Below are 26,707 nucleotides of genomic sequence, written 5' to 3'. Positions count from 1 at the left end.
AGGTGTGTTCAGAAAGTGAGACGTCAGAAAAGCTATGACCCTTGACATTTTGTTCTTCGTGTCCTCTCTGATCCAAAATATTGGCTTTGATTCAGAATATTTTAATGGGGACAGTTTTTTATTTCTTTGTCAGTAGTCTGATAAACTATTGTAAGTATGGAGAAAAACTTTCTCAATCTATAACATTGCAAGTGGGTCATAAATTTTGTGTTGGAATAAAAGAAATTTTGACCTTTTTCTCCTGATGGTTACCCCTGATTTGTTTGTATTATGCCAAACTTCTGCTCTTTATTACTGCTAAGATTTGTCTAAAACAGAAGACTGACTACTCCCAGTCAAGCATATACTACAGAATTTATGGGAAATTAAATCTGCACAAATATGTTATCCTCTTCTGAAACATTAGGTTAACAAAATGTTAATTCTCTGCCTTTATTTGTTCTTTATCCTTTGAAAGTAATGGGGGAAGACATCAGACTTATAAGCATTTGGAAATAAAATGTTAGGACTGTAGAACACAGACTGGCGAAATAATAAAAATACTTTTAAAATTTCTTCTGCTGTACTTACAAAGTGAGAAGAAATCACACAGCTGACCACACTGCAGCTACTTAATGCTGCTATAAATAGATCATAATAAGCATGTGGTGTATGTGATTGTCTGTGCTGATAAATGAAAGGGTGTGAATTTTTCAGCATCAGTGGAATGAGGGGAAAAAGAAAAAACCTTCCTGATTGCAGCTGCAAATGGTAGCAATTTTTGCTTCCTGCATTAATGAATGTAATTCATGTAACACATATTACATCATTCAACAGCAAAATTCTCACATTCAGTTCACAGACAGAAAGTATTTTAATTAGTAATATCAGTGAGTAATGACAATCCACTTTCAAAGACACTTCTTTGGCCATGTAGAAGGAGCTGTGATGCAAATATATTTTATCAGTGTAATAAATTCACTTTCCTAAAACTTTTTACCAAAAGAACATCCTTAAAGACATGTTCTAGTTTATTTGTCTGTTTTCTGTTTCTAACCTTCCTTTATGTGCAGTATTTGACTGCATACCTGCATTTTATAGTCTCTAGTGATTGAATCACTTCATCTTCTATAAACATCACAAGTTCAAAGAGCTTTCAGCATCTGAACTCCAACACAATATACAAATTAAAATAATTCATTGTCTAGAGACCATAACAAATTTTAATGTGCATTTACAGAGTAAACAGAGGGCTGAAGGGGGTCAAACCAGTCAAAGTGAAGATATGCATTACAAAATCCACACATTACTGAATTACAAACTAAAAAGTGGTGTTTTATCAAAAAAGGAAATAAAGATGTTTCTTGGTGGCACAACATACAGATAATATTAAAAACTGGCTTGCATGAGGACCAAAGTATGTCTACTCTGAAGTTATATCACATAGACTTTAAGCAATTTACAGAATTTAAGTTAGTTTTGCATATACAGGAGTTGCAAAATTAGATAAAACACACTGAAATATAGAACGTACACACAAAAAAACCAGGATGTATATATATAAACCTCCACATAGTCATCAGGGGTTGGCCTAAGTTGGTACTTGCCACCATTGAACAAGAAACAAACAGAAAGACAGGAAAAAACCTCAAAGGGAGAAAAGGATAATATATTGAACAGCAAAAAGAAAAAAAAATCTCAAAAGAAAAATAGCCTCATATGTTTTTCAGAAACAACTTCCTCTCATCTGCTGACCTGCTTTGTAGAATATATTTTCTCCTTCCTATTCCTCATGCAAAGAAAAAAAAAAAAAAAAAGAAAAAAAGGCCATTTGATAAAGTTTGTGTGTATTCTATTTATGTTAAATCACTATGTTATTTTCATTATTTGCCTATTTTTGCTTCCAGGCTGGAACGGTTCTTTCAGCATAGGAAACCAAGTGTCATCCATGGTTAATTCTGTAATACTGAAGACTTGCAGGCCAACCCCTGAGAAGTCAAGGATGAGGCTTCTCCTTGCCGAAAGAAAATGAAACTAGGTCTTGCTGTTACAAAATGTTTGATTACATCACACCAATTCTCTTCAAAAAGAATATCAGTGATACACCAAAGAAAATAAGATATATCAAGAAAACATGTGGTATCCTCTTCTTTTTTATATTTATTTTATTTTATTTTATTTATTTAGTAATTTTGTTTGTACTTCCTGAAGAAGGTGCTCCTTGTGTAGAGATTTAGAGTACATTGGGTGCAGAGTGGTGGTTGGAGGTTAGGGTCAACTTTGCTGTCCGCTCCGTGGATTTTACAGGCGATTTGCTCTTTGCTTTAAGAAGAGAAAGTGATATTGGAAAAAGTCAGCACTTTTAGATTAAAGCAAAGCACCCTTCACAAAGCCACAAACAAGAAGCAGGACAGAAAGTCCATGGCTTGTAGCTATCCTCGCACCTGCGGAAGAAGTTATAAGATATTCGCTCATCTTGCAGATTTCCAATGCTCCTTATAAGGCTGTTTTAAACATATACATTTATTTATTTAATTAGCTCGCCAGGTTGGCTCTGGTGCCCATGAATGTCTTGGCATGCACTGCAAATAACAACACATACAAAGTATTTCAGTCCCAGGGAGGTTTTCTTTGTTTTGATTTCCTTTTTTTTTCTTGTCTTTTTAAACAGTATTACCCAGTGAAACCATAAACCAAGAGGAACAAAGCCAAACACCTTCCACCTCAGACTGTTCTTTACAAAATCATTTCCAGCATCACACCATTGACTGCTAACAAAAAGTCATCTAGTGACTAAAGAGTGTTTTCTTGTAAGCCAGAGGAGATACAGGCAAATGGCTGTACTATTTACAAGGGGTAAACAGACTGCCAAAAGGTTTGGACTATTTATTTTTAGAAATTACATTATACCAGACTTTGTCTTCTTTTTAAAAAGCTATGAAAACAGTGGTCCATATAATTATTTCTAAACCCAAGACTTTATATTTAGTATGCTAGCATAATAAAACCATTTGGGGATAGACTGATTAAACGGAAATGTTCATACACCACGGGCATGAGTATTTAGTTGTCTTACATGCCAAGTCTCAGTGCTTGATAACTCCCTGTATCATCTAGAATTACATTCAGAATTTCACACTAATTACTTGAGGTCAAAACTATAAATGTGATTTGGTAGCACTGTAAGTAGAAGTTCAGATTATAACAGGTTGATGCATGATTAATAGATTTTATAATTGTGTCATATATTTGAAAAGGATAAATATTATTGATGGTTAGATGCATCAGTCCTACAACAAAGTAACAACAACAATCCATTATAATTATGGATCTGTAATAAATTGTTGGGGTTTTTTAATATATTAATCATGTATAAGATATTTTTGCAAATAACTTAATAGAAAACTAAATTATGGATTTCATTGGAGCCCCCAAAAGCACATTTATCTTATCATAAGGAATACACAGAATGAAAGCAAGAAGAAATCCAGGCAAGTGCTCATTTTTTAAAGTTTTCAGATGTAACACTGTTCTGTATCTGCTAATTGTAAGTGAAGCAAGTATTATTTCCGTTCCTGTCTTTCGTAATCTTTTCCTTCTTGAAATGGGGATTAAACTAAATCACAGATTTTAGATAAACACTGCTTGCTTTGGTAAATAATGGTGTGAGATGTTACATATATAGTGGTTGCCATAAAACACTCTTAGTCCTCTGTCACATACATAAGACCTTCTAAGCAATAATGACATTTCAATTATACATGTGTGAACTGAATTGCTAAATAAATATTAACTTTTAAATGAAAACTTGTCTAAAAAACATTACTAATGTTTTTCCAAGAGAAGTCCAAGGGAACTTTGAGCTTAGTTTCTACTGAAAGAAGACATGGGAAGCCTACTGCTCTCTTGCCTGTCTGAAAACATTACTTGTGCTACACTCCCATAGTTTGCTGCACTTCTCAGGACACTTCCTCTGTAGTACAAACAAGCAAATACACAAGCAAACTTGCTGCAACCTTTTCCTGTGTGTTGTTCTCACACAAATAATATTTATGATCTTAAACCCAAGAGTTCAATTTTCAAGTTTTAGTTTTACTGCAGCATGACTTTGTTCTCTCTCTCTGAAAAAGCTGTCATTTGACAGATTTTTATGAAGGCTTTTCTTTTCCTAACGAGGTTAGCAAAACTTAGTTAGAATCTTTGTTAGTGTTAGATCATTTCTAGATGCATTGAATTAGTTTTACTTGTTTTATTCCATTTAATCTTTTTTCTTCTTGATTGAACCAAGGAAATATGTCTCAATACAGCTCTAAATAGGTCTTCGGAGATACATCTCATCTGCACAAAATACATATAATGGAACTTGGAAGAATCTCATTAATGTATTTTAAGAGTTTTTATAGCAATTAATGATGTTACAATTTGAGAATTGTAAAGCTGTAATGTGCAGAAGAGAAAAAATATGATATAAAGTAAGTTTAACTTAAAATATGTCACAGTGGGAAAAGCAGCACCATATTTGCAGATCAAATATTCTCTGATTTTTGTTTTCATTTCACTTTTCTCAATAAGACAATCTGTAGGTCCCAAATTAGGAGGTAATATATAATGCATACACATAACTTTTTTATTTATAATGTTCAGTTTCTGCGTAAATCATGGCTTCCCTCCAATTCATTTCACATGTTCTACATCCATGTTCTTCTCTAAACAGCAAGTTTGTTTATCTTGCAGGGGACTTAGATTAGAGTACACACAGTAAGCTAAAGCCACTCTGAACATATTGGAAAAAATTAGGGGAAATAACAAACAATTTCAGTTTCTGTGTGAAGAAAGGGGCTATTTGGATTGTTGGAAAAAACTGTAATAGACAGTGGCCTCTGCAAGGTTTTGGGAACTAGTTATTGGATCTTTTAATAGAATCCAAAATGCTGTTTAATCCAAACAGAGAAACTTTCTGTCATATTTAAGCCCACATTAAATTGACTTGCAATATACAGTGACATATATGGCTATTAGGTGTGTCCTCATCTTTCCAGTGATGCTTTATGAAATAAAATTGAAGTTTAACTATACTAAGGTTTCATTTTTCTTTTCTGGAGAGAAAGAATTGTATTTTTCTTTCATGAACCTAAGTATTTGTTAAGATTTTGCAAGAGTGAAAGCTGCAAAAGAAGAACAAGAACATAAATCTGAAAGCAGATTTTTCCTATTTTTTTTCCCTTTTTCTCTTCTGTCATTTTTGCTCATATTTATTATTTTGGTTTTTATCTTATAAAAGTGACAGAAAGTATCAATAAATTTTCATTTCAATTTAGAATCTGGAAGTCATAAGATGCTTAAATCAGAGACTCAGTTTGACTGTATCCAAATTCAGACTTCCATGCAGGTGTGTTTTTAGTCTACCATTCTGACAAGGACTTGAATAGTATCACCTGAACTGTGAGCATGCGAATGTAAGTTAAAAGTTGTCTATCTGTCTGTGGATTTGCTAAACTGATTACTCATTATCCCACCATTTCAAGCATTGTTTTCTAATTAACAGAATGAAAGACAATAAATTTTATTTCAGGTCAACAACACTGGATAGACCTGGACTGAAATTATGTAATCCTCAAAGACAGTCAGCGGAAGGACTGTCATGTAATATATGTGTGTATATTTCAATGTTATTAGTTAAATTCCACTTGATGTGTGGGTCAGTCTTTCTCACCACCCTCAGTTTTGCCTTTCAGCTACAGGGATCCAGTTAAATTCTTCTTGTGATATGTAAATCCCCATTAGTCGTCTTTTATTTCCTGCTCCTAACATATATCCAAAAGGGCAAATGTCCCTGAAATACTTAGCTTTCTCCTGTAAACAAATGCTATATTGCCAAAGGCATGCGGTGATAAGTTTTTGTGCAACAGCATGAAAGATTAGTTCATGTCATGTTTGAAATTGTGTTTTATTTGAATTTATGATTTACTTAAATGTTAGGAACACAAAGGAAAAAAATGGTGATAAATATTTGCGACTCTAGTGTTTAAAATTTTAAAAAAAGTCTCTGTCACAAATTCTTGTATTTCAAGGCTCATAGTGTATGAACCCCACAACTGAACATCAATTTTGCTCTGTTAATGAATTTAATTTAGAGCACCTAAGTATAAAATAAAGTCACCAGAAATTATAAAGTCTTAGTAAAATGCAACTGGTCAAATAGGCATACTCATTCCATGCCTGAATACAATCAGGCATGATCCCTTGCCATCACAAAATATTGAATAGACAAAATTTGTCTGATACATGGTATTTGGGGATGCAAGCAGGGATGGTTGAATAATTTTGCCCATATATTTTTCACAACTAGATGAAACACTGAATTGTAAACAAAGCAGCTTCCTCAGGAACTAAAATTTTAGCGTCTTCTACTTGTAAGAGTGCCTTACACGGTAAACCACCCTGGGTCTCAAGCAGTTTGCATCTGCCAGAATTGAAGTTTAGCAAGTCTGACATTCCTTGTGCTTACTAAGGTTTAGGATTTCTCTGGGATGTGAAAGAGTAAAGCATTCTGAGCCTCAATACCTGTCAGAGCCTCTTAAAATTGTCTCTTACAGTTGCATGTACAATGCACAGTGTATTCTCATACAATTAACAGAAGAAATGTGAAAATTCAACAGCTTTTCCTTAGTACTTTACTAAACATGCAAGTCTAGTTAAGATATCCTTGAGTTTCCTTTAAGTAGTAACCCACTGATCACAGGAAAGAGTAATGCCTTAGTAGAGTCCTGGCTTTGTGCTGACCAGTACAGGAGAATACAGCCAGTCACAAAAAAGTTCATCCCAGATTCTCTGTACGTATTACATTAGGCCAAAATACCAATACATATATTTCAAAGATTTATATTTGGGCTGTGCTGGGTATGAGTTAATTTTGTTTTTCTACTGATTTCTGAAATTGCATAGGTGTTGAAACCTTGAAAGTTTCATTTTTCAGGAATTTGTGCCAAGGTTTTCCACCTTTAAGTGCCTGGCTTACCAACATATAGCTTTGCTTTATACTGTTAGGTTTGAAATATTCTTCTTGTCAGCCCCAGTTGAAACCACATGAAATCATAATTTTGCATTATTTACATGCAAAGTAAATAAAAATTCATGAGTAAGTAAAAGTACATGTGATACCTGCCTTAATTTTACTGGGGACATAAATGAACCATAAGATTACCTGGAGGATATTTGCAGTTTTATTTCCATAAAGAAAGGTAATACCAAGTATGGCTGATTTTATTTGAAATTTTATTTGACTATGTCCCACACAGGTTTTCAATAAATAGATTCTTCCCCTCTGGCCTACCAATTGCTATCATTCTTATTCTTCTGAATAGCATAAATCACAGTTGTATATATCTTTTCTATAGTGATGGGATAAATATACCTACTCACGAAGAAATTTTCTTATCCACAAATGTAAAATTCCCCTTCCACTCTCTGGGGGAATGACTTCTCAACTGTGTTTTAGGGCTCAATCTTCTGTGTTTGATATTGGGCAACTGAGTGACTGAATGAAGATGAACAGTATCATTGAATACATTCAATGAAGACCCTTTTGCTTAGGCTTTTACTCCATCTTTCTCCATTCTTTGTGCAGCAATCAGCTTAAAATAGTGTGATTTGTTCATCACATACTGCAGAGGGCAAATGAATTTGTCTCACACAACAGAAGATATTTTGAACAGGTTATGTACTGAATTTTCCTGAAGTCCACTTATACTTTGCATTCAGCATGTAGCTCTGTTATATGATCTGATGTCTATTCCTTTTCTGTTAATGATGCCCAGAAGAGGAGATGAGAGAGATGGGATTCTAGATGTATTCTTAATCCTTAGCTTTTACTAGGCAAGGCACCTAGAGGTGTTCAGTCTTGTAATGGGGCAAAAAAAGTTACAACTTTCCAACCCTAATCAGAGGAGAGAGTTCTTCCAGAAATCTGAGCCACAGTAACTTCTGGAGCCCTTTGTGGGCTAAGGCACATCACAGCCTTTACCTTGCTGCCAGCTACACCCCAGGTCCTAATGCAAACTTGAGATGGAAATACATGGAAGAGACAAAAACTAGAGGAGACTTCAAATACTGATAGCATGTAGGAAAAATGATAATTGGCTTCAGGCAGAGGTCCAGAACAAGCCATAGTAAAACAATAAAAGGACAACAGATTGCAATATGAAAGGGGAAAGAAAGAGGAATGGGACTTTGAATGACTTCTTCACTTTCACAATGCCAAGATGGACAGAAGTAAAATTAAGCATATATTGGTGTGAAATAACCTGGAATTTTACATTCAGATCACTTTCTACATAATTCCTGACATTAACTCCTACCTGGAGAAAAATTTAATTCTTGTCATTTTTGTCTTTCTACTAGAACATATCTGAGAGTCATCATTCCCTGTTTAATTCTGAAAAAAGTGCTCTTGTTCATATCTCATTCTTTAGCCTCATGAGTAGAGTCAGGCTTCCTAATTGGGCCATCATGCACTATGAAAAAGCTAACAGAATCTCTAATGTCTTTGTCAAAGATGAAAACGAGATCACCAAAATGATTCAACGCTGTCATCCCTTTGTCTTGAACAGAAAAGAGGGAGGTGTGAGACCTTTAAACATATAATTAAAATGAGTAGTTCATCAACATTTATAGATGTTTGTACTTTTCTGATGAAAATAGCCAGAAGTGATTTGAGTTCAAACACAGCTTTTCCGAAAGACTAACTGGATAGTGTACTTGACTTAGCCAATTTCTCTACCTTCCCTGACTTTCTCAGGAGAATGTCATTCTGCCTACAGTCACAAATGTCCAAACATCAGCCATTTGTAGCAGACATCCTACTTCTCTTCCTTCCTTTAGCTGGTTTTAAAACTTTCAAAGTTTTAAAATATTTTTTCACATGTGTAAGTAATACATTGACTTCAGCTGCTTCTACTTCAGTGAGAGAGTACTTTTTGGGAAAATGGTTGTGAAAAGAGGTATTTGCATATAGTCTGTGAAATGTAAGTGTTAGCTATTTAAATAAAATTTGTGTGAGAAGCAGTCCAGGAAACAATGCCTGTTGCACTAGTTCAAAGCAGAGGCGAGGGTGGGGGGGGAATGTGCAAGCTTAACCAAGTACAATTGATAATTGGTCTTGTTTCAGAACAACTGGCAGTAGGTTTTTTGACTGTTCTGATCAGCAATGGGCACTTTTCTCTCTCATTCTTCTCTTTCATCCTATTTCTCAAAACCATGGATAAAAAATATCTTAGACTTTTTTTAAGTGTGACAGAAAAAAAAAATAAACTGGTGCATTTGTATTTATCTGTATGAAATGGCTGCTTCCAAAGCAAATACAGGTTTTTTTCTGACTGCTCTGTGGTAACTCATCTTCATCCTGTACTTTCATATCATTATGCCCTATACTGAATGAAGGTGGAATTTAGGCTGTTAACAAAAATGCTTGAATTGACTATTTTTTTAGTAGCCAGCTTGTGCTTATTTTAACTAAACATGGCTCCAGCAAAAACTGCTCAGCATTTTGTAATGTGTATATAAATGTGTGTATATTTCATATATGCCACATTTAATTTAATGGAGCCATTTTTGAAAGATACCATAAAGCTACAACAGGACTTTTATTTGAAGAAAAAGAGAATAGCATGTCTTTTTACCCCTTTGCTTTTGTATCTTGTTAATTCTTTCATCTATTGGAAAGAAAATTTAGTTGGGTGATATTTAATATTACACTGTCATCTTCAACAGCTCTGTCATGAAAAACATATACAAAGAGAGCATTATAACACAGACTGAATAAAAATTATGATTTTTTTGGTAAATACTTCAATATGTGACATGCAGTCCCCCTTTTGTCATTTTTTACACCTGACACTTAGGCTTATATTTGACATACAGTCAATCCAGTCTCCTTCTGTTTACATCATTTATATAAGAGCTATTTTCATGGAATTCAGCTATGTTTCCACTGGATGAGTGTGTTTTCTTCTGATTCCTAGACGGTAAGTGTTTTTAGGCAGGGACCATTCCTCTGATCCTTTGTTTGCCTGGTGAATAATGCAGTTGTTACAGGGATTAGAACAATGTCTATGACTAACAGAAGGTGCTTCTATCTAAGAGCTATGACTCACGAGTTTTTAATGGGTTTAGCTGGAGCAGTTTAAGATGATAGTGGCTCCATCTCTCTGCCTCCCCCTCTTATGGAAATTAAATCCCCAATAGTGATTACAAGCAAACCCCATGCCATCTCTTAACTTATTTTTATTTAAGAGCTCTGTTTTAGTTTATCAGCTGTCATAGATACCTTTATGACAACAGAGAGGCTCAACCCTGCGAACTAGGAAAGCTGAGCAGTGGACACCTATTTCCCCCTGCCATCCAGTTTTGGGGCAATAACTTCTTATTAGAAAAGAAAAATACTTTTTGTGGCAACATTTTAAACTGGTAGAGCTTAATCAGTGCTCACAATCCAAAGCCTTCACCCTTGTTATTTGTGTTTTGCAAAAAAAATGAAAAAAGGATTGAAAAAAACCAAAAAAAACACCCATACAACCTCAGTACACTAGCTTGAAAATTGTGGATTGTGAGAATGAAACTCAAAGTATTTGTGCCAAATACATCTGATATGAGGGATCAATCATAAGCATGAAATGTCATTAATCAGAAGACTCTTCTTCTGATTAATGAAAAAAAAGATGGTCACTGAATGGTAAATATTGAATGTGTGGTAATAATTCAGAAAAGTTCAAAATAGGTAACTGACCTGTTATTTTGATAGAAATTTCATACAGGCACAAACCTATGTAGTCATATTAACTAACATTATAATTCTACAAAAGGGCCTTGCACCCTCCTTGCTCCTACCCATTTTGCCCCATTACCCTCTGAATGAGATCTACTGCTAGTTCTTAGCTTCATGGTTGATTTATTGTTGCTCCTTGACAAAATATCTTGTCTTTTGAACTCTTTCTTTCAGTGGCAAAGAATGAACTGGAGATGGATACACTGTCTTCTGTAGTCTTTTGAAGTAATTTTTAAAATTATAATCCTTATAGCCCTTTGGCTGTGATTTGGTGGCCAAAATCCTCAGTCGGTGTCAAAGGAAACAACAGCAGCTGAGGTAGTAACAGCAGTAGAAACAGGAATGGCAGCAGAAGTAGCATCCAGATTTTTTCTTCGTATTTTTATTGGTTGATGAACACACAGATTGAATGTTTAAACCACTGTAAATGAGGCTGTGCAACTAACTTTCACATTTTTAGTCACAGAAAATTAGGCAGCTTTTTTTCCAAGACAGCATTCGCGAGTAGATGAGGGAACAAATTTCAGTGAGATGGATCTGACTAGAACACCCACACACAGACAGGATAACAATCTGCACTGCCAAAAAGTACAGTGGCAACTTCTTTATGATAGGATAAAATGGAGTTTGGAGTCTTCTCTCCTCAAGGTAGGCAACAAGATCATTAGTTGTTCAAATATCATCCAGCTTTATCGTTAACAAAGAAGAACTAATTGATTATTACTGTAGTGTAAATATAGTAACAGTCTCTGGAATATCTTTGAAGCTTTTAAATCATTTAATCCAATATAAAATCCCTCTCTAGGGAATAAGAAGATACTGAAATGGTGGAGCTTTCTAGCTAGTCTAGGCTAAGGTTTCAAAAATAAACACTAGAAAAAAAGGTTATCAAAAGTGAAGAAAAAGTACACAGAAAAAAAGGGAAGCAACAAAACCCACCATCAAGAATGCTTTCTCCCCCCGAATCTGTGAGCTGAAAAGAGCAGTTTTCAGGTGTTTTCCTTCCCTTCATTCAGTTCCCAGAAACCTTCACTGTCCTAAACTTTTTCAGGTGGTACAAGCAGAGCAAAGCTTCGATTCTTCTCATAATTCACTCTCACATTATGAGTAGAAGAGAATTCATCTTCATCCTTATCCTTTAGCCATTTTTTTTTTGCTATTTTAGATGAATGATATCCTTTAGACTTCAGCAGAGTTGTATCCGTTTTAGCCAGCAGATAATTGCACCCATTCCTTCTCATTTTATGTGATGCAAAGGGTTTTCATAATGAAGTAGGGCACCAGAGATGGAAAACTTCCTGCTTCTCATCTGAAAAAAGCAAAAATGTCCTCTGCTTTGCTGTATATCTGTCAAGTAATAAAAGGGTTGTGTTCTGAAGCAAGGAAATCCCTTCAGTTATTTCAAGAGCAGGCCCTGTCACATATGTTGCAATCTCTGATGACCCAGTGCAATCTGTCTGATTGTGAAGCAATGAAAAGCAATTTGAGTGAGCTGACAAACAAATCATATACAGCTTCCCCCCCACCCTTTTTTTTTTTTTCTTCTTCCTTTATTTTCTTCTCTTTGTTTACTGAATATGTGCCCACCTGCAATATGCCTAATGGTATTTACAAAAGAAAGTTGTATCAGGCATGTAGAACAGAACTACGGTGATTCAGCTACTCTAGGAGCTCTGGAGTGATCTCCTACCAGATTCTTGTATGTTCTAAATGTGAGGTTAGTCTGAAAGGTTTTTTTTAAACAGCTAAAAGAAAAGAAGACATATGATTAAGTGCATATGTAGCAACGACACCAGTGAAACACACTGGTAATGCTACTAAAAGAATAGGAAAGATCTCAGCACATGTGCATTATATAAACTACAATGGAGATGGGTAAAGGGCAAAATTATTTTCTTAGACTTTATACATTTAGTTTCAACTGTGTCTATTCCCACTATTTCATGACTGGCTTCATAAGAGAAGAATAACTAATGCAGCAGGCAAATACCATCATTTTTACAGAAATATGAGTTACAGTGATGCTGTCAAATATTTAACAACAAATCCCATTATTGTTTGAAGAAATTTTAGAAGACTATTATTTTCTCTTGTGACTTATTATTAGTGATTAACCATGGGCATAGCTAAGGTTGAAAATAATATCTCTGATTTCAGAAAGAATATGTTTGTAATGAAGCATACCTAAGTACTCAGTCTGGAATGGGCATGGGGGATTGCACAACTGCTCAAACTTGTAGAACAAGAAAAAGGAACAAGTAGTAGCTGGTGATTGCTTTCTCCTCTTAATTCTCAAACCCGTGTTTTTATAAGAGGGACGGAAATGAATAGAGATTGACAGTGGTATAGTACTGGTGAATGGCAATGGCAATGAGGGATGGTTACAAAAAGTAGGTAATGTGCTTGTGACAGGAGTTAGAATTGCAGATACAACAAGAAGAGTTTGTTTCTGGGTCAAGGTGAACTAAGCACTAGGAACAGGATTTTAAGTACTTGTATGCATTCTGTTCTCTCAATAAGTACACACATATAAGAAATTAGTATGTGGGTTTTTAAAAAGAAACATAAGGCATTATTTAGTTGATTTTGCATTGGAAATCCCGGTCTTATGAAAACAGAGTAGTGGGTTAGCTACTGTAAAGATGCTTTGTCAACGAATTTATTCAGAGCATATTATCATTTCTCAAAAGATGTTTACAGTTTCAAGGTCAAGAGCTAACTAATTATTAGGGCTACATCAACTAATATGGTTTGAATTGATTGCATTATTTTGAGAAGCTAAAATAAGTAGAGAAGCATCTTTTGATGAAGAGGGAATCAAAGTGTATATTTCAAGTAAAAACAGGTTGCAGTCTATACAGCTGTAAATTGGAATAGTGTTTTTGCAAGTATTTCTTAGAACAGCTGAATAATGTTCAGAACAAGAACAAAACCATTACTTTTTGGCCTTTTGCTTTCAGGAAGTCCAAAGGAAACAGAGACTTGCCCTTTTGCTATGCCACAATCACAGTAATGGTTGGTGCCTCGCAACCTTATGGGCACTCAGTTTCTAAAACTGTAACTTATGAAAGCCAAAGATTCTTTTAGGAAAGAAAGCAGTAATGGTGGCTGTCACCTTGTGGCCTCCACCTGGTGGAAGCTAGAGCAGACATTTTGTGCCTTTGCTTTGAGAGGAGATGGAACATAAATAGAATAAAAATAATAAAAGACTAGAGGGTTTTCTATAGTAAAAAATAAAAAGAATTAAAAAACCCAACATGGAAACTGGTTTATATCCTAAAAGACTCCAAATCGGACATAAAATTTGTGCTTAAAATAGGTTGATGATAAAAGTTTCCTGATTCTGTAGATAAAAATGGAGACAGGAAGTAATGTTCTCAGTTTATCAGTATGAACAGACTGAAGAAAAAATTTTTATCCTCTTTGTTTTGCATTCATGCCTGATGATAAGCTTCTCAGTGTGGCTTATGATGCCAGGAATCCAGGTCATTCTGCCTAGGTAAGTACCACCTTCTCCTTTGAGTTCCTTTTCAAGTCACTTGTTGGAACTCTGCAGTCATCACAGGAAGTTTTGGCATGTAGATAGCTGAATAGATGAATTTGTTACTTCATGAAAGAATGAAAAGTTGCTAGAAATGTGCAGACTCTGTATATAAGCAGGCAGAAAATTGACCTAATTGTCACTCCTTCATTTATAATTCTCTGAGACGGATCTTCTTGAGTCTGAAAAGCAACTAATGGCTTTGAGTGCTTTAACAGAGCATTGGCAGAACAGGAAGAGCTTGGGGGATATACTCATTCTCAGTACAACAAATTCTTCAGCTGGTTTTGTTGCTATAAATGTTGAGTGATTTGAATGCAGGCAGTAGAGTTACTTTAGATTTGTATCCATGAAACAATGACATTTGCTGCAGCTTGGAGATTATTTAGATTCCTTTCACCTGAACTCATTTTAGCTCTTGGACCCCATTTAATTCCTTAGAATTGCAAAGCTTTCTCATAACTCTGTACTTTTACCTTTGGACAAAGATAGGTGGTTATGAATTATTCAGGGAAAAAAAAATGCATCTCATTCCTCCTGCATAAAACATTTTTTGGATGTATACAGATTACTCTGTCAAATTACTATTAATTTCTATTAAGCTGTGATGGGTTACTTCATTTGCTGCAGCCCATAATTATGAAATGAAAGGGTCAAGCTATGTTGGCTTTGACTTCTGCCTCCCTGACTTTTTGACTCTGAGATAGTCATTTAGTGCTTCTTACTATATATGAATATTCTCTGTGGGAGATGTTCTCATTAGCTATTTCTTCCTGTACTGAATCTACATTATGCTTACAGTAATTTTTTATTTTTTTTTCACACTCACATAATGCTTTTCAGAGCAGTGCAAAATACTGAATGGGCCTCGTAGCACTTTAATTTGTCAGCTGTGGCTATATAGTTCCATGACAGTTATCACAGATATTCTTACTTTTGAGCAAAGTAAGAGAATAGCAGAAATATCTTTCAGTTGGGAAGTGCTGATGTTTTAAAATGGTAGTGACTGTAAAATGCTTTTATAGAGCTACATAGTAATATATATACTGTTAAGAAATAAACAAAATTCTGCAGTGTACTTCAGGATAAAAGGAGTTGAGCAGAGTGTTCTCTACCTTTTAAAATTAAATTTTGGAGACAAAATATTCATAGTCAATTTTTCATATATTATTAGCTGAGTTCTTCAGCAGCAGGTGAATAGAGAATTCAAAATAATTCCACAGTGTCAGGTTTCCCACTGTTTTAAATGTATTTCACAATAATCTGTGAGCATAGCAGTCAAATTTATTGTTTGCCAAAAACTAGATACCAGGTCTCTGTACTGGAGAATATTTGATAAAATTACCTGTGGTTAATAGTACTTTTCTCTTCAAGCAGTAGTGCTGAAGTCAATGTTTTACTCAACATGAACAAACATCACAACCTGTATGTCTTTCAAGTACAAATATGTACTTAATTATGATACATTTGTATCATACAAACGTGTTTCTAAGTTCTAGGCTGGATGGATACATTGCTTACATATAATATAATCACACAGCAGTTTTGAGCATGCATAAATATGGTTAGCATGATGTTAAAGAGGGGAAGACTTTCTCATTTGATAAAGTAAGCAGGTTGTGTTGATTCTGTATCAAATAAAGACTATTAACATCTATGACACCTCATTTCTGCTTTCTTTGAGGTCTCATGACTGACATATCCCTCAGCTGAAGCTGCTCCTCCAGGTTAGATATAGCTAAAACCCCCCACTTCCTTATGCTCCTGTGGGCATTTCTGTTACTGTAGAACAACTGTAAAATGGAATGAAAATCCAAATCTCACACAGCTGGAAGAGCCAGACCAAGATATTTTCAAGTAAAGGAAAGCAAATCTTGGTTCTCAACAGTTTAACTGATGTTTAAAATCTGATGTCAAAAATATCACCAATTATTTGTGTACAAGTGACCATTAAATTGAAATTAAGCATACAAGTGATTCCTGATACACTTTTATTTCTTCAGAATATAAGCTACACCTCTGATGAATGCAGTATTTGTCTGTGTTTTGACATAAAAAATGATCTAAAAAAACTAAATTATGTTTTATTTGTACAATTTTTAAATCATTTTTCATTAGGATTGTCTGTACTTGATCCACATTAATCTTTGCTCAACTAAAAAATTAAAGATTTTTTTTTAACAGAGATCTTTTAATGTAATAAGCTATAAGATCTCAAATAAGAAATGTCAAGTAATCAGACTAAGGACATAAGGACATAAGCTTGGACTAAGGACATAAGCATTACTATAGAGTAAATTATATATACAAAATGATTTAGTAGATTAGTTGTTTTGTGCACACTTCAGCTGCAATGCAGTATAGTCTGTTGCTACATATTTCCTAAACTTTGGATTTTTAAAATTAATTTCATGTAGGACGGAATAGAAAGCAGAGTTTTCTCTTTATGGAAAAGTCAGCTGCTTTGAAATGTATGAGTCCAAGGGAAAATAAGAAGTATATACCTTTACCTGATAGGAAAGCCATTGTAAAATGGTGGTTTTAAATCAAGTGAAATATTTCTTTTCTTCTAACAGCTTAAATATTTTTGGAAGAACTTAAAAATGAAAGTAGCAGCTCCATTTCAGGGAAAGAAAACTGAATGTAACTTATATAAGTTTTAAAAAGTGTATACAGTGTTAAAATAATGATAGTATACACATCACCTTTTTTAACAGCAATAAAATTTTTTTATTAATAATCATATTGTTCCAATCCGTAAGGAAATGCATTTTCCTTATAAAAAAGTCTTTCTAAGTTTTTTTGCCTGTAATTTTGAAGTGATTTCACAATAGGTGTGCAATGGAATTTGTTGTAATCACAGTTTTTGATTTAACAACATACTAGCAGAAAAATGATGCATCAGAGTTAATTAGCTTCCATTACATATTTTAAGGTAGGTTGTGATTTTGTGCCTTACATTGGCCCTTGGTATAACTCAGAAACCCTTAAACTTACTGTCTGTTTTCCAGAGGATATTTAATAATTTACAATATCTCCGTTTTTATCTTGTCCATTTCTCTATTGCCTTCATATAGAACTGCACTTCCTGTATATTCATGTACCTTTGCATAACTGTGAATTTTACAGTATCAATGTAGAAAATGAAGACTGATATTGTTTGTAGGTTATGTATGCAGTGCTGAACAAAATTCCATCAACAAAATGTATAAAATGTTAATTTCTACATGACAGACAATGGAGGAACTGCCATTTTAACCCTTGATTCAAAGCCAATGATCAAGCATCTGAAGATGACATACACACATTCTGTGACACACCCATGGTCTTTCTAAAGCCTACACAACAGAGAAACTATCTGGTGTATCTAAGTTCTGTTTAGATTTAGAAGTCAAGTTCCCTATGAAAATAGTATTGACAGCAAAAGTAAATTAATTTTAACAAATGTTGAAGATATAAGGTGACTGGTGTAAAATAACTTAGGAAGAAACACATCTGGATGAGTGTTTTATTTAATTTATCATGCACAGACATCTTAAAATGAGATGGGTCATTTGCTTACATGCCCCTGTCTCTCCATATGCACTACAGGGAAAACTAAGTTTTGATTTGAGACCTAGCCTTAGGTGGGTAAAACTGGTAGAGATAAAATCCAAGTATAGAAGTTTAAAGTTTTTTGCTTCTTCTGCTCAAAAATTTATTCTTCAGATTTTAGGAAGTAAAGAGATAGCAGGAAGAATAGAACCAGAGAGAAGGAGGAACAAACGAGCACCATATTCTTCCTAGTCACAATTCCTGGTTACCTTATGGTATAGACTCCTTTTACATGCTGGTAAGCAATCAAATGAAAGCTCAAAATGCTTTACCATACCTGATTGTGGACTTTGTTTGGGGATTTTGGCTGCTGCTTCAGGGCTGGAGGTGGCACGTACGCGCTGATTGGCAGAATTATGGATGCTACTTGGGACAGCTGCTGAGATGTTTTTACGAGGTTTCATGTCTTGCAACCACATTGGGGATGCCTCAAAGGCTTGCATTCGCCGAGAGTGGCTATTAGCATTGACTTTGAGAAATGCCTGAGCCTTGTACTCCTGAAGGTCTCCATAGTTGGCATCGGTCACCCTGCACTCATACAAGCCTTCATCCTTTTTCCTCACTTTTGAAATCTGCAGCTTGTGGGAGATGTCATTCCCTTGTACTTTCACTGTCTGCAAATTTTCCAGGTGAAAAAAAACCACAAACCAAACAAACAAACAAGCAAACAAAAAGAAAACAAACAAAAGAAAAAAAGAAAAAAACATTATCATAAATTCTTTCTTAGGAAAAACTTTATGGACATAGCACCAATTTACTCAATGGTGTGATTGTGCTTACTGCAGGGAAGTAACATCAAGGATGAGTATGGCTAATTGTATCTATGAGGATGCCTGACATCTTTCCAAATCTGCTTAGATGGTTTGCTCTGAAATCTAATTAGCCTTAAGGAAAAACCCCAAAGTACCATATTCATTCCAATTAATTGCTTAAGATCATGAACATTCTTAATGAGCTTTCTTATATAAACCTAGTATCTGTGCACTTCATTGGTTAAAACTTTCCAGTTAGTTGACTTTATTGAATAATTCAGTTTCTGAACTAGTACATTAACAATTTTGTTGGAGATACTCGCCAAGATTTAAACTATGTTAATAACTATTTATTAGATTAGCTTGTACTCTTCACTACATTGAAACTATATTTTACATTCAGTTTTCCTCCTTCAAGTGTGTCTAAACATTTGGTACTTTTTTCTGTTAATAACAACAAGACATATTATGTCAGGTTGTTTCTTTTGTCTTGTTTATCTGTGTCCTTGTTAGAGGCACATATTCAGAATTGTTTTAAAAGTTGTCAGCTAAAAAAAGACTCCTGATTTATTTTTAATTATTTCTAATATCTGAGGGCAGCATATTTTTATTTCAGATAATTAAAGCATACAAGTAAATTAAAATCCAGAAATGTGTGATATGTATTAATATGCTTTGAGAAAACTTAACACAGATTCCTTTCTGTATGTTCATCACTTTAGAGAATTTATATTTAATTAATTTCCTATTACTCTCTATCTGAATTAGTATCTGTTGCCTCTCAGGAAGCCAGCTAAAAGGTATTCAGTGGGATATAAATCTTCAACTTTGAAGAACCTCTGAACCTGGTTTACTTCCACCATGACATAACCTGAATGCAAAGGTTCCTTTGTGTCATATCAATGACAGCCAATAAGGACACATCAAGATGATGAATACATGGTAGATCACAAAAACAGAGGACTGCTAGATTGAAGCTAGACATACATTTTTGGGGATTGTACAATATAGTGCTTCTGATAGCTTGGCCTACTATAGTAACCAGTGCTGGCAAGGCACCTATTCTGCCTTCTTGATAAATTGTAGAGTAATACTTGCAAATTTGTCATTGCTTTAAGGTACTGGATGGACTTTATAGCCTGTTGTGTTGTACCCAGCTCTGAATTTATACATGAAAAACATGAAAGTATGGATTACATACATTTACATATTACAGGCATAACATATGCAATATTAATTGCACAGAAAGTGCTGGATAGTTATTCAAACCATATTCAATAATAATATATCTTTACTGAACAATTCATGTCCAGAAAAATGATTAAAGAAGATTCATACGAATGGAAAGAAGATTGGTAGGTCACATTGTGCCTTCATTTGTTCCTACACAATAGCCACAAAGTTAACAGTGCTATATAGCCCTGGTGAGAAACCAAATTATTTTCAACTTTCGCATTTGAAATTTAGAAATTGTTGCATGCAATATATGCATGTTTCCAGTTCATGCTGCTTTATCATTTAAAACAGATAGAAATGGTGTATTTCAGCACATATCTACCATTTCTTAAAATATTTATTAAATGTACTTTAGTTTTCTCTTCATGATGATGATTTACATTAGTACTAATGGATCTGTGTATGCCTTCAAAAAAAAGGCTACATTTGCAAAAAGTAGATTTAGGCATCTACATAATGTTGACTATTTTTATTACAAATATAAATGTTTTATGCAAACTTATAGGAGCACTGTAAATACCTTCTCACTAATTATTATTATACATAATGAAGGAGATTTGTAACTTCAAAGATCAGATAAGCTTTACAGTCTCAGTTCTTATGGATTATTTCAGGGATTTCAAATGAATCATTATTGAAAAGGAATGAATTATCTGCTAGCCCTATGTTTAGTGGAATAGTATCCAAGGACCACATGTGAGCCTCATTTCTAAGACAGTCTACAAATGCAACTGAAGATATGGTCCATGTCATAGATTGTTTCTAGTCAATGGTGAGAAGTATCACGGAAAATATAAGTATGGCTAGAATATGTATTGTACTGAACACAGCACACCTGAGTTCTCATTTAGACCCTTCAGCTATACTTAGGTGCACTTTGACCTGTTGTAATTATTTGGTTTGTTATTTGTAGGCATCAAAAAACAGCAGAGTAAAGGATTTGTCAGAAATTATTCCCCTTTATTTGTTGCTGTTTTAAGCTTTGCTGGTACTTCAAGTCTTGTCTGCAGCTAAAAAGCACTTCCAAAGCGATTGTGTCAGAGAAAGGGAAAACCCCTCTGGGCTCAAAGGGAATATTCATGCTGCAGTATCTGCTAAGTGTCTGTGTCTTTCCACTGCAGTGAGCACCCACACATCATCCCATCACCACACATTTCTTGGGATGCTGAGGGAGGAGGATCTGACCTATTCTGAGACCAGAAGCAGCCCTCTGGCTGTGCCTGACTCAGGACACGAGTCGGCTGTGGAAGGCATCCTCTCCCTGTAGGGAACAGCTGGAGGGGAAATGGAGCAACGCTGCTTTATAAATCTGTTGAGATAAGATTCTGGCTTAATCTCCAAGCAACAGATTGGTAACTCTGGTGTTAGAATCTCACTTTCGTAAAACAGAGTCTCGGTGGCCAGAAGTTGATTGCTCCCAGTGGGGAGGTTTTGTCCAAAGACTTTCTGAGCTTGCTTTCTGCCAGCGGGTATGGACCTGAGAAAACACCCATTTAAGCAGCTGCACACTCGACTAATGGAAAGTGCAGCTTCACGGGCGAATTTCAGCTTTAAAACCAACCTTGGTGTGCTAAGTTAGACTCTGCAGTTACCCAGAAAAGAAATGCAAGGATGGGTGCAGGCTGAATTATTGACAGGGTACAAACAGGGTCTGCCAATGGACTTTGCCTTGGCCGGGCTGGTCGATGCCTCCATGTCCATGGGTGTGGGGGGCTACATGGGGAAAGGCTGTCCTGACATTCTCTGCCAGGGCCGGCAAGGAAGTAGTCACAGCATTATAGAATCAACTATTTAGGCTGTTAAAGACCTCTAAGACCATCGAGTCCAACCGTTGAGCTGCGGGCTGCCAGCACCCGCAGTCTGCAGCGCGGATGGGGAGGAGATGCGAGGCAGAACCAGACTCGGAGCTCGGAGGCGGGGTGGGCCCTGACTGGGGAAGGGACCCCCGGCCGGCGGGGACTGCCCGAGCCCTGTGGCGACACTTACGCTGATCTTTGTGCCGTCGCTGTCCAGGTCCCGCTCGGGCAGGAGCTCCACCTGCAGGGAAAGTAGCGCAGCCGTGGGTCTCCGGCCCCGGCCCCGGCCCCGGCCCCGGCCCCGGCCCCGGCCCCGGCCCCGGCCCCGCTCCGCGCCCCGCTCCCGCCCCGCCGCGGAGCCCGAGCAGCCGCGCGCCGCGCCTGCCACCTACGGGCCGCGCCGGGCACAGCCAGGGAACAGCCGGGCAGCAGCCGGGCACAGCTGGGGAACAGCCGGGCACAGCTGGGGAACAGCCGGGCACAGCCAGGGAACAGCCGGGCATAGCCGGGGAGCAGCCGGGCACAGCCAGGCAACAGCCGGGCATAGCCGGGCACAGCCGGGCACAGCTGGGGAACAGCCGGGCACAGCTGGGGAACAGCCGGGCACAGCCAGGGAACAGCCGGGCACAGCCAGGGAACAGCCGGGCATAGCCGGGGAGCAGCCGGGCACAGCCAGGCAACAGCCGGGCATAGCCGGGCACAGCCGGGCACAGCTGGGGAACAGCCGGGCACAGCTGGGGAACAGCCGGGCACAGCCAGGGAACAGCCGGGCACAGCCAGGGAACAGCCGGGCATAGCCGGGGAGCAGCCGGGCACAGCCAGGCAACAGCCGGGCATAGCCGGGCACAACCGAGCACAGCCGGGGAACAGCAGGGTACAACCGGGCACAGCCGGGCACAGCCAGGGAAACAGCCAGGCACAGCCAGGGAGCAGCCAGGCACAGCCGGGCACAGCCGGGCATAGCCGGGTACAGCCGGGGAGCAGCCGGGCACAGCGGACCCTCCGCCCTCCCGCCTGGAATTGGGAGTCTTTTGCCGAGCCCGGTAAGGAGATACTAGCGGCCATAGGGACGAGCGTCCCTGGATGGCAGTGTGAGTGAACATGGCCCTTCCTGTTCCGCTCAGAAGGATGAAATCACACTGTTGACTGATTTTGGGGTTTTACTTCTTTAGGGGCACTGGTTCCCCCCTGCCTCCCCCTCCCCCATTTTGCGTGTGCCCTCCTGTGGCAGCTGCATACAGGGCTGCCAACTCGACTGCGCTAGCTGGACATTGAAAGGCACGTGTAGGATCTTGTCACATGGGAAATACAAAATTCCCACAAGGAGCTATCATGGAACATCTGCTTTCCAAGGGAAAATGAAATAGGGAAAAGCAACAATGAATAAATAGCTAACTAGCTAGCTAGCTAGGTAGATAGATAGAGAGGTGGGCTTGTGGGGAAATAGACGTTGGAAAATCTGTGTGCTTTTGTGAACAGCCCTAGCTGCATCGTGGAAGTGTTAGGCACCAAAGCCACTAACCCCTGAGGTGGGCATTTTTCTCTTCAGGTTCCTGCTCTATTATTTCATAGTCAAAATGAAATCCCTAGGAAGATTCAGAGCCTTCCCTCTGCTCTTCCCTTCTTTCCTTCTTGTCTTTCCTCCCCATCATTTCTGCAGCATTCTCCGGATGGTTTTGGGTCCCCATGGCAGAGGATCAGTACCTGTGTGCCTGTCACCTCAGCTCCAGCCTCTTGGTCCTCAGCTGCCCGCAGAAACCACCACTGGATTTCAAGGTACACCGAAGTAGAGCCACTTTGGAAAGCACAAGACATCTCCACGTTCTGCCCTTCAGTGGCCGTGACATTTCGGGGAAACTCTGTGAATTTTGCTGTAAAACACATGTATAACATGTTGCTACCTACTAATCATTTACGCTCTGCTTCTTGTGTTGTCTTTTTTATGGTTTACCCCCCCCCCCATACCCCTCTTTTTAAATTAACTGTTTTCTTTTCTTATTCCCGCTATTATGATTTTTTTTTTCCCCCAAGTTTCCCACACATTATCTCCTCTGTTTTTTCTCACACACAAGTATGTTTTTCTTCCCTTACGTGCAAATCCACCCTCTTTACACTCTCAATTCTGCTCATGGGAAATGCTATAGATCCCCCTGCTTGCCCCCACAAGCTGGTGAAGTTTCACATAATTAGGTCCGAATACCCTTGGGCAGAATGCAGAATTTCATCAGACTCACTGAGGGATTTTGTACAAGACCACTTTAGAAGATGGAAAAAAATCAGACTGATTTACTGTATTTTGTAGACCTGTAAATTGTTAAACGTTCCACAGCCAGCTGAAGCAGCTGTTGGCACAGCCACCTCTGGGTACTCTTCTGAGTGAGTGTTACAATCACTCATCAAATGTCCTTTCCAAAGGGTTTACCTGACTTAGTTACTCAGATTCTGAGAACCTCTGCTTGCATAATCAGACCAAAAATCAATTCACCTTCTGTTTCTCAGTCCCAGCAGACACTTTCTAGAATTAACCTTCATATTTGTATCTCAGTCTTTCAACAAACAGGATCTACCCATTTCAGTTTACCACTGCTAGGTATAAAAGCTAGTGCTGATAGACCTTGTCCATGACATCCGTAATTCTTTAAGTCTCCGTCTTTACTTCCTTCTCATCCTTCCTAGCACTCACTTTAAAATTGTGCAACATAATGAATCATGATGGTCAAGTGAGGGGGCTGCAGACAAACAATCTAACAAATAAATGCTGTGTTTCAAGAAGAGGTAAATTTGGAAAGACTCTGCAATGTCGCTTTCTGTTATGAATTGCTACAGATTGACTAAAGCATATTATGATCTGAAGGAAATGTGATACGAAAGAAATATTGCTCATTGTCTCCTCCCCTCTTCCCCTCTCTTTATAGTCTTCCTAGCCAACCTGGAATTGGTGGGATAATTTGGTAACCAGTGTTACTTCTCTTTCCCCTTACATTTGTGCCTTGCAACAGATACTTTCAAAGCTGCTAGCTTTATATTCCACGGTGCCCTTTTTTCTGACCCTCACCCCCACCAGTCAGCCATTGCTAGTCACGGAGTTAAACTGCCAAGAGGACCGTGCATTTTGTGTGTTCGGGGATAGTAAGTTTGTTTTGGGTTTTTTTCGGTTTGCCCCCTCTGTCCCCTCCTGGTCAGTACGTGTGAGCGGCGTGGGGACACGGAGGGGAATACTGCCGGCATCCCCCCGGTGGCACCGCCAAGCGCAAAGCCTCGGGGAGCTGCGGGCAGGGGAGGGAGAGCAGAGGGCGGCGGGCAGGGGGCGGTGGGAGGGGGCAGCAGGCACAGGAGCAGGAGGGGACAGCGGGCAGCGGACTCGATCTGTCCATGGTGCTGACGGCGGCGCCGCAGCCTCGGGGTCCCGAACAGCCGGATCCTGCAGCGCCGGGGCTGCTTGAAATGCAAGGCGCGCCTTTCAGCGGAGAGGGAGGGAAGGAGCCGACGGGGGTGGGGGAGGTATTCAAAGAAGTCGGTTTTGTCTTTTTCTCCCTTTTTTTTCTTGTTTGGTTTGTTTGTTTGTTTGTTTGGGGGAGAGTGGTAGAAATGCACATATTCACGGAATAAGAATGAAGGTCTGACTCTGAGTATTGCAGGAAAATAAGAAAGGAAGGGGAAGGCAGCAAGGAAGGAGACTGCAATATTTTAAGAGAAGCAGTAGGTTTAGCCAGCCGGTATTTGGTCTGAATGCAGCAATTATGCATGCACGGGTAGGTGTTATTGTATGCAAACATGCCTGTATAACAACATGCATAACCCAAACATATGCATGTCCATTCCCCAGCACCCCTTCACTCTTCTGCAAGGTGCCTGTTATTTCCCTCTTTGCACTTAAGTAAAGGAAGCCTTTTATATTTCTACTTTGGGGAAACTTCTCATTTCTTTTCCTATTTACAGACAGTTTTATCTGTACAAACTAAATGTAAACCTGCTGCCTGGTGTCCTCATCTCTTACACATTTTAGTTGTTTTCCTTCTTTTTCCCTGTCTTCCTTTCCTCCCCCCCCTCCCCACCCCAATCCTGTTCTCAGACTGTTTTAGCATCGCAAACCAGACATACACATATTTGACAATAAGTGATCTTACCTTGGGTAGAAAATCCTTGTTGAATATACATAACTGAAAAGAAAATGAATCCAATATAAGCTAGAAAGATCCCCATCATTCCAAAATGAAGAAGTCACATCAGGGTAAAAAAAAAAACAAAAAAACAAAAACAAAAAAACAAACCAAACAACAAAACAAGCCAAAGGTGTCCTCAAAAAAGAAAGAACTGATATATAAGTGTATGTATATATTTCAAATATCTGAACAGAAAGAAATTTTCAGTGTTACAAAAAGGCTCTGTATTGTAGCCCAGGCTGCAACACTGACAGCATTCTGCTGCTCAGTGGAGTCTTTTCCTTTGAGAAGAGCAAGTATTGCAATACAGTGTGGTTCAGATGAGCTGTCTCGGGCGCTGTGTTGCTTGAAGTCCAGATACAGACTAAAAAAAAACCACAAACCGTTGAAAAGTGGGTATCAGCTGCCTTCTGTGCCTTTTTTCAGCTACCTGGCAGCTTCGTCCAACGTCAGCTCTTGCTGCTCAGGATGGTGTGATGACTGCCCTCCCTACACACTGATCCAGCTTGGGAAGAGAGGAGTAGGGGAAAGAAAAGGAGGGGGAGCAGGGGGAAAAAGAGAAGTCTAGTGTGCTTGTATTGCTACAACTTTTCCTTCTAATGGCTGCGATAATGCCTTTAACCCTTCCCTCTCCTTCCCCATACTCTACACCTCTACCTGTTCTAACTTCTACTGCCTCTGATGCTGGGGTAAATCTGTGGGTTCTTTGGTGGGTTTTTCTTTTGTTTCATTGGGGTTTTGGGGTTATTTTTTGAATAGTGTACCGTTTATGATAGAGGGAGTTTTTATTGTCATGATGTAATCTTCGGTCTTTCATCCCAAAA

General features: G+C 38.0%; 1 protein-coding gene across 2 annotated transcripts; it reads right to left on the bottom strand.

The window, feature by feature from the left end:
- Window positions 1–834: 834 nt before the first annotated feature.
- VSTM2A (V-set and transmembrane domain containing 2A) lies at window positions 835–26,381 on the bottom strand. Of its 2 annotated transcripts, none has more exons than XM_058832468.1 (5): window positions 25,848–26,381; window positions 23,425–23,591; window positions 21,911–21,961; window positions 18,214–18,550; window positions 835–2,423 (listed from the first exon to the last, which is right to left on the bottom strand). In XM_058832468.1, exons 1-5 carry the CDS (start codon window positions 25,924–25,926, stop codon window positions 2,347–2,349), a joined length of 711 nt encoding a protein of 236 aa, XP_058688451.1. In that variant the 5' UTR covers window positions 25,927–26,381; the 3' UTR covers window positions 835–2,346. The 2 variants fall into 2 exon arrangements, with proteins under 2 accessions (XP_058688451.1, XP_058688450.1); XM_058832467.1 differs by having other exon boundaries at window positions 835–2,301.
- Between the last annotated feature and the right edge of the window lie 326 nt (window positions 26,382–26,707).

Source organism: Poecile atricapillus, chromosome 2 (assembly GCF_030490865.1).
Source record: "Poecile atricapillus isolate bPoeAtr1 chromosome 2, bPoeAtr1.hap1, whole genome shotgun sequence".
Classification (NCBI taxonomy): domain Eukaryota; kingdom Metazoa; phylum Chordata; class Aves; order Passeriformes; family Paridae; genus Poecile; species Poecile atricapillus.
This window is presented reverse-complemented; position numbering and strand designations above follow the sequence as displayed.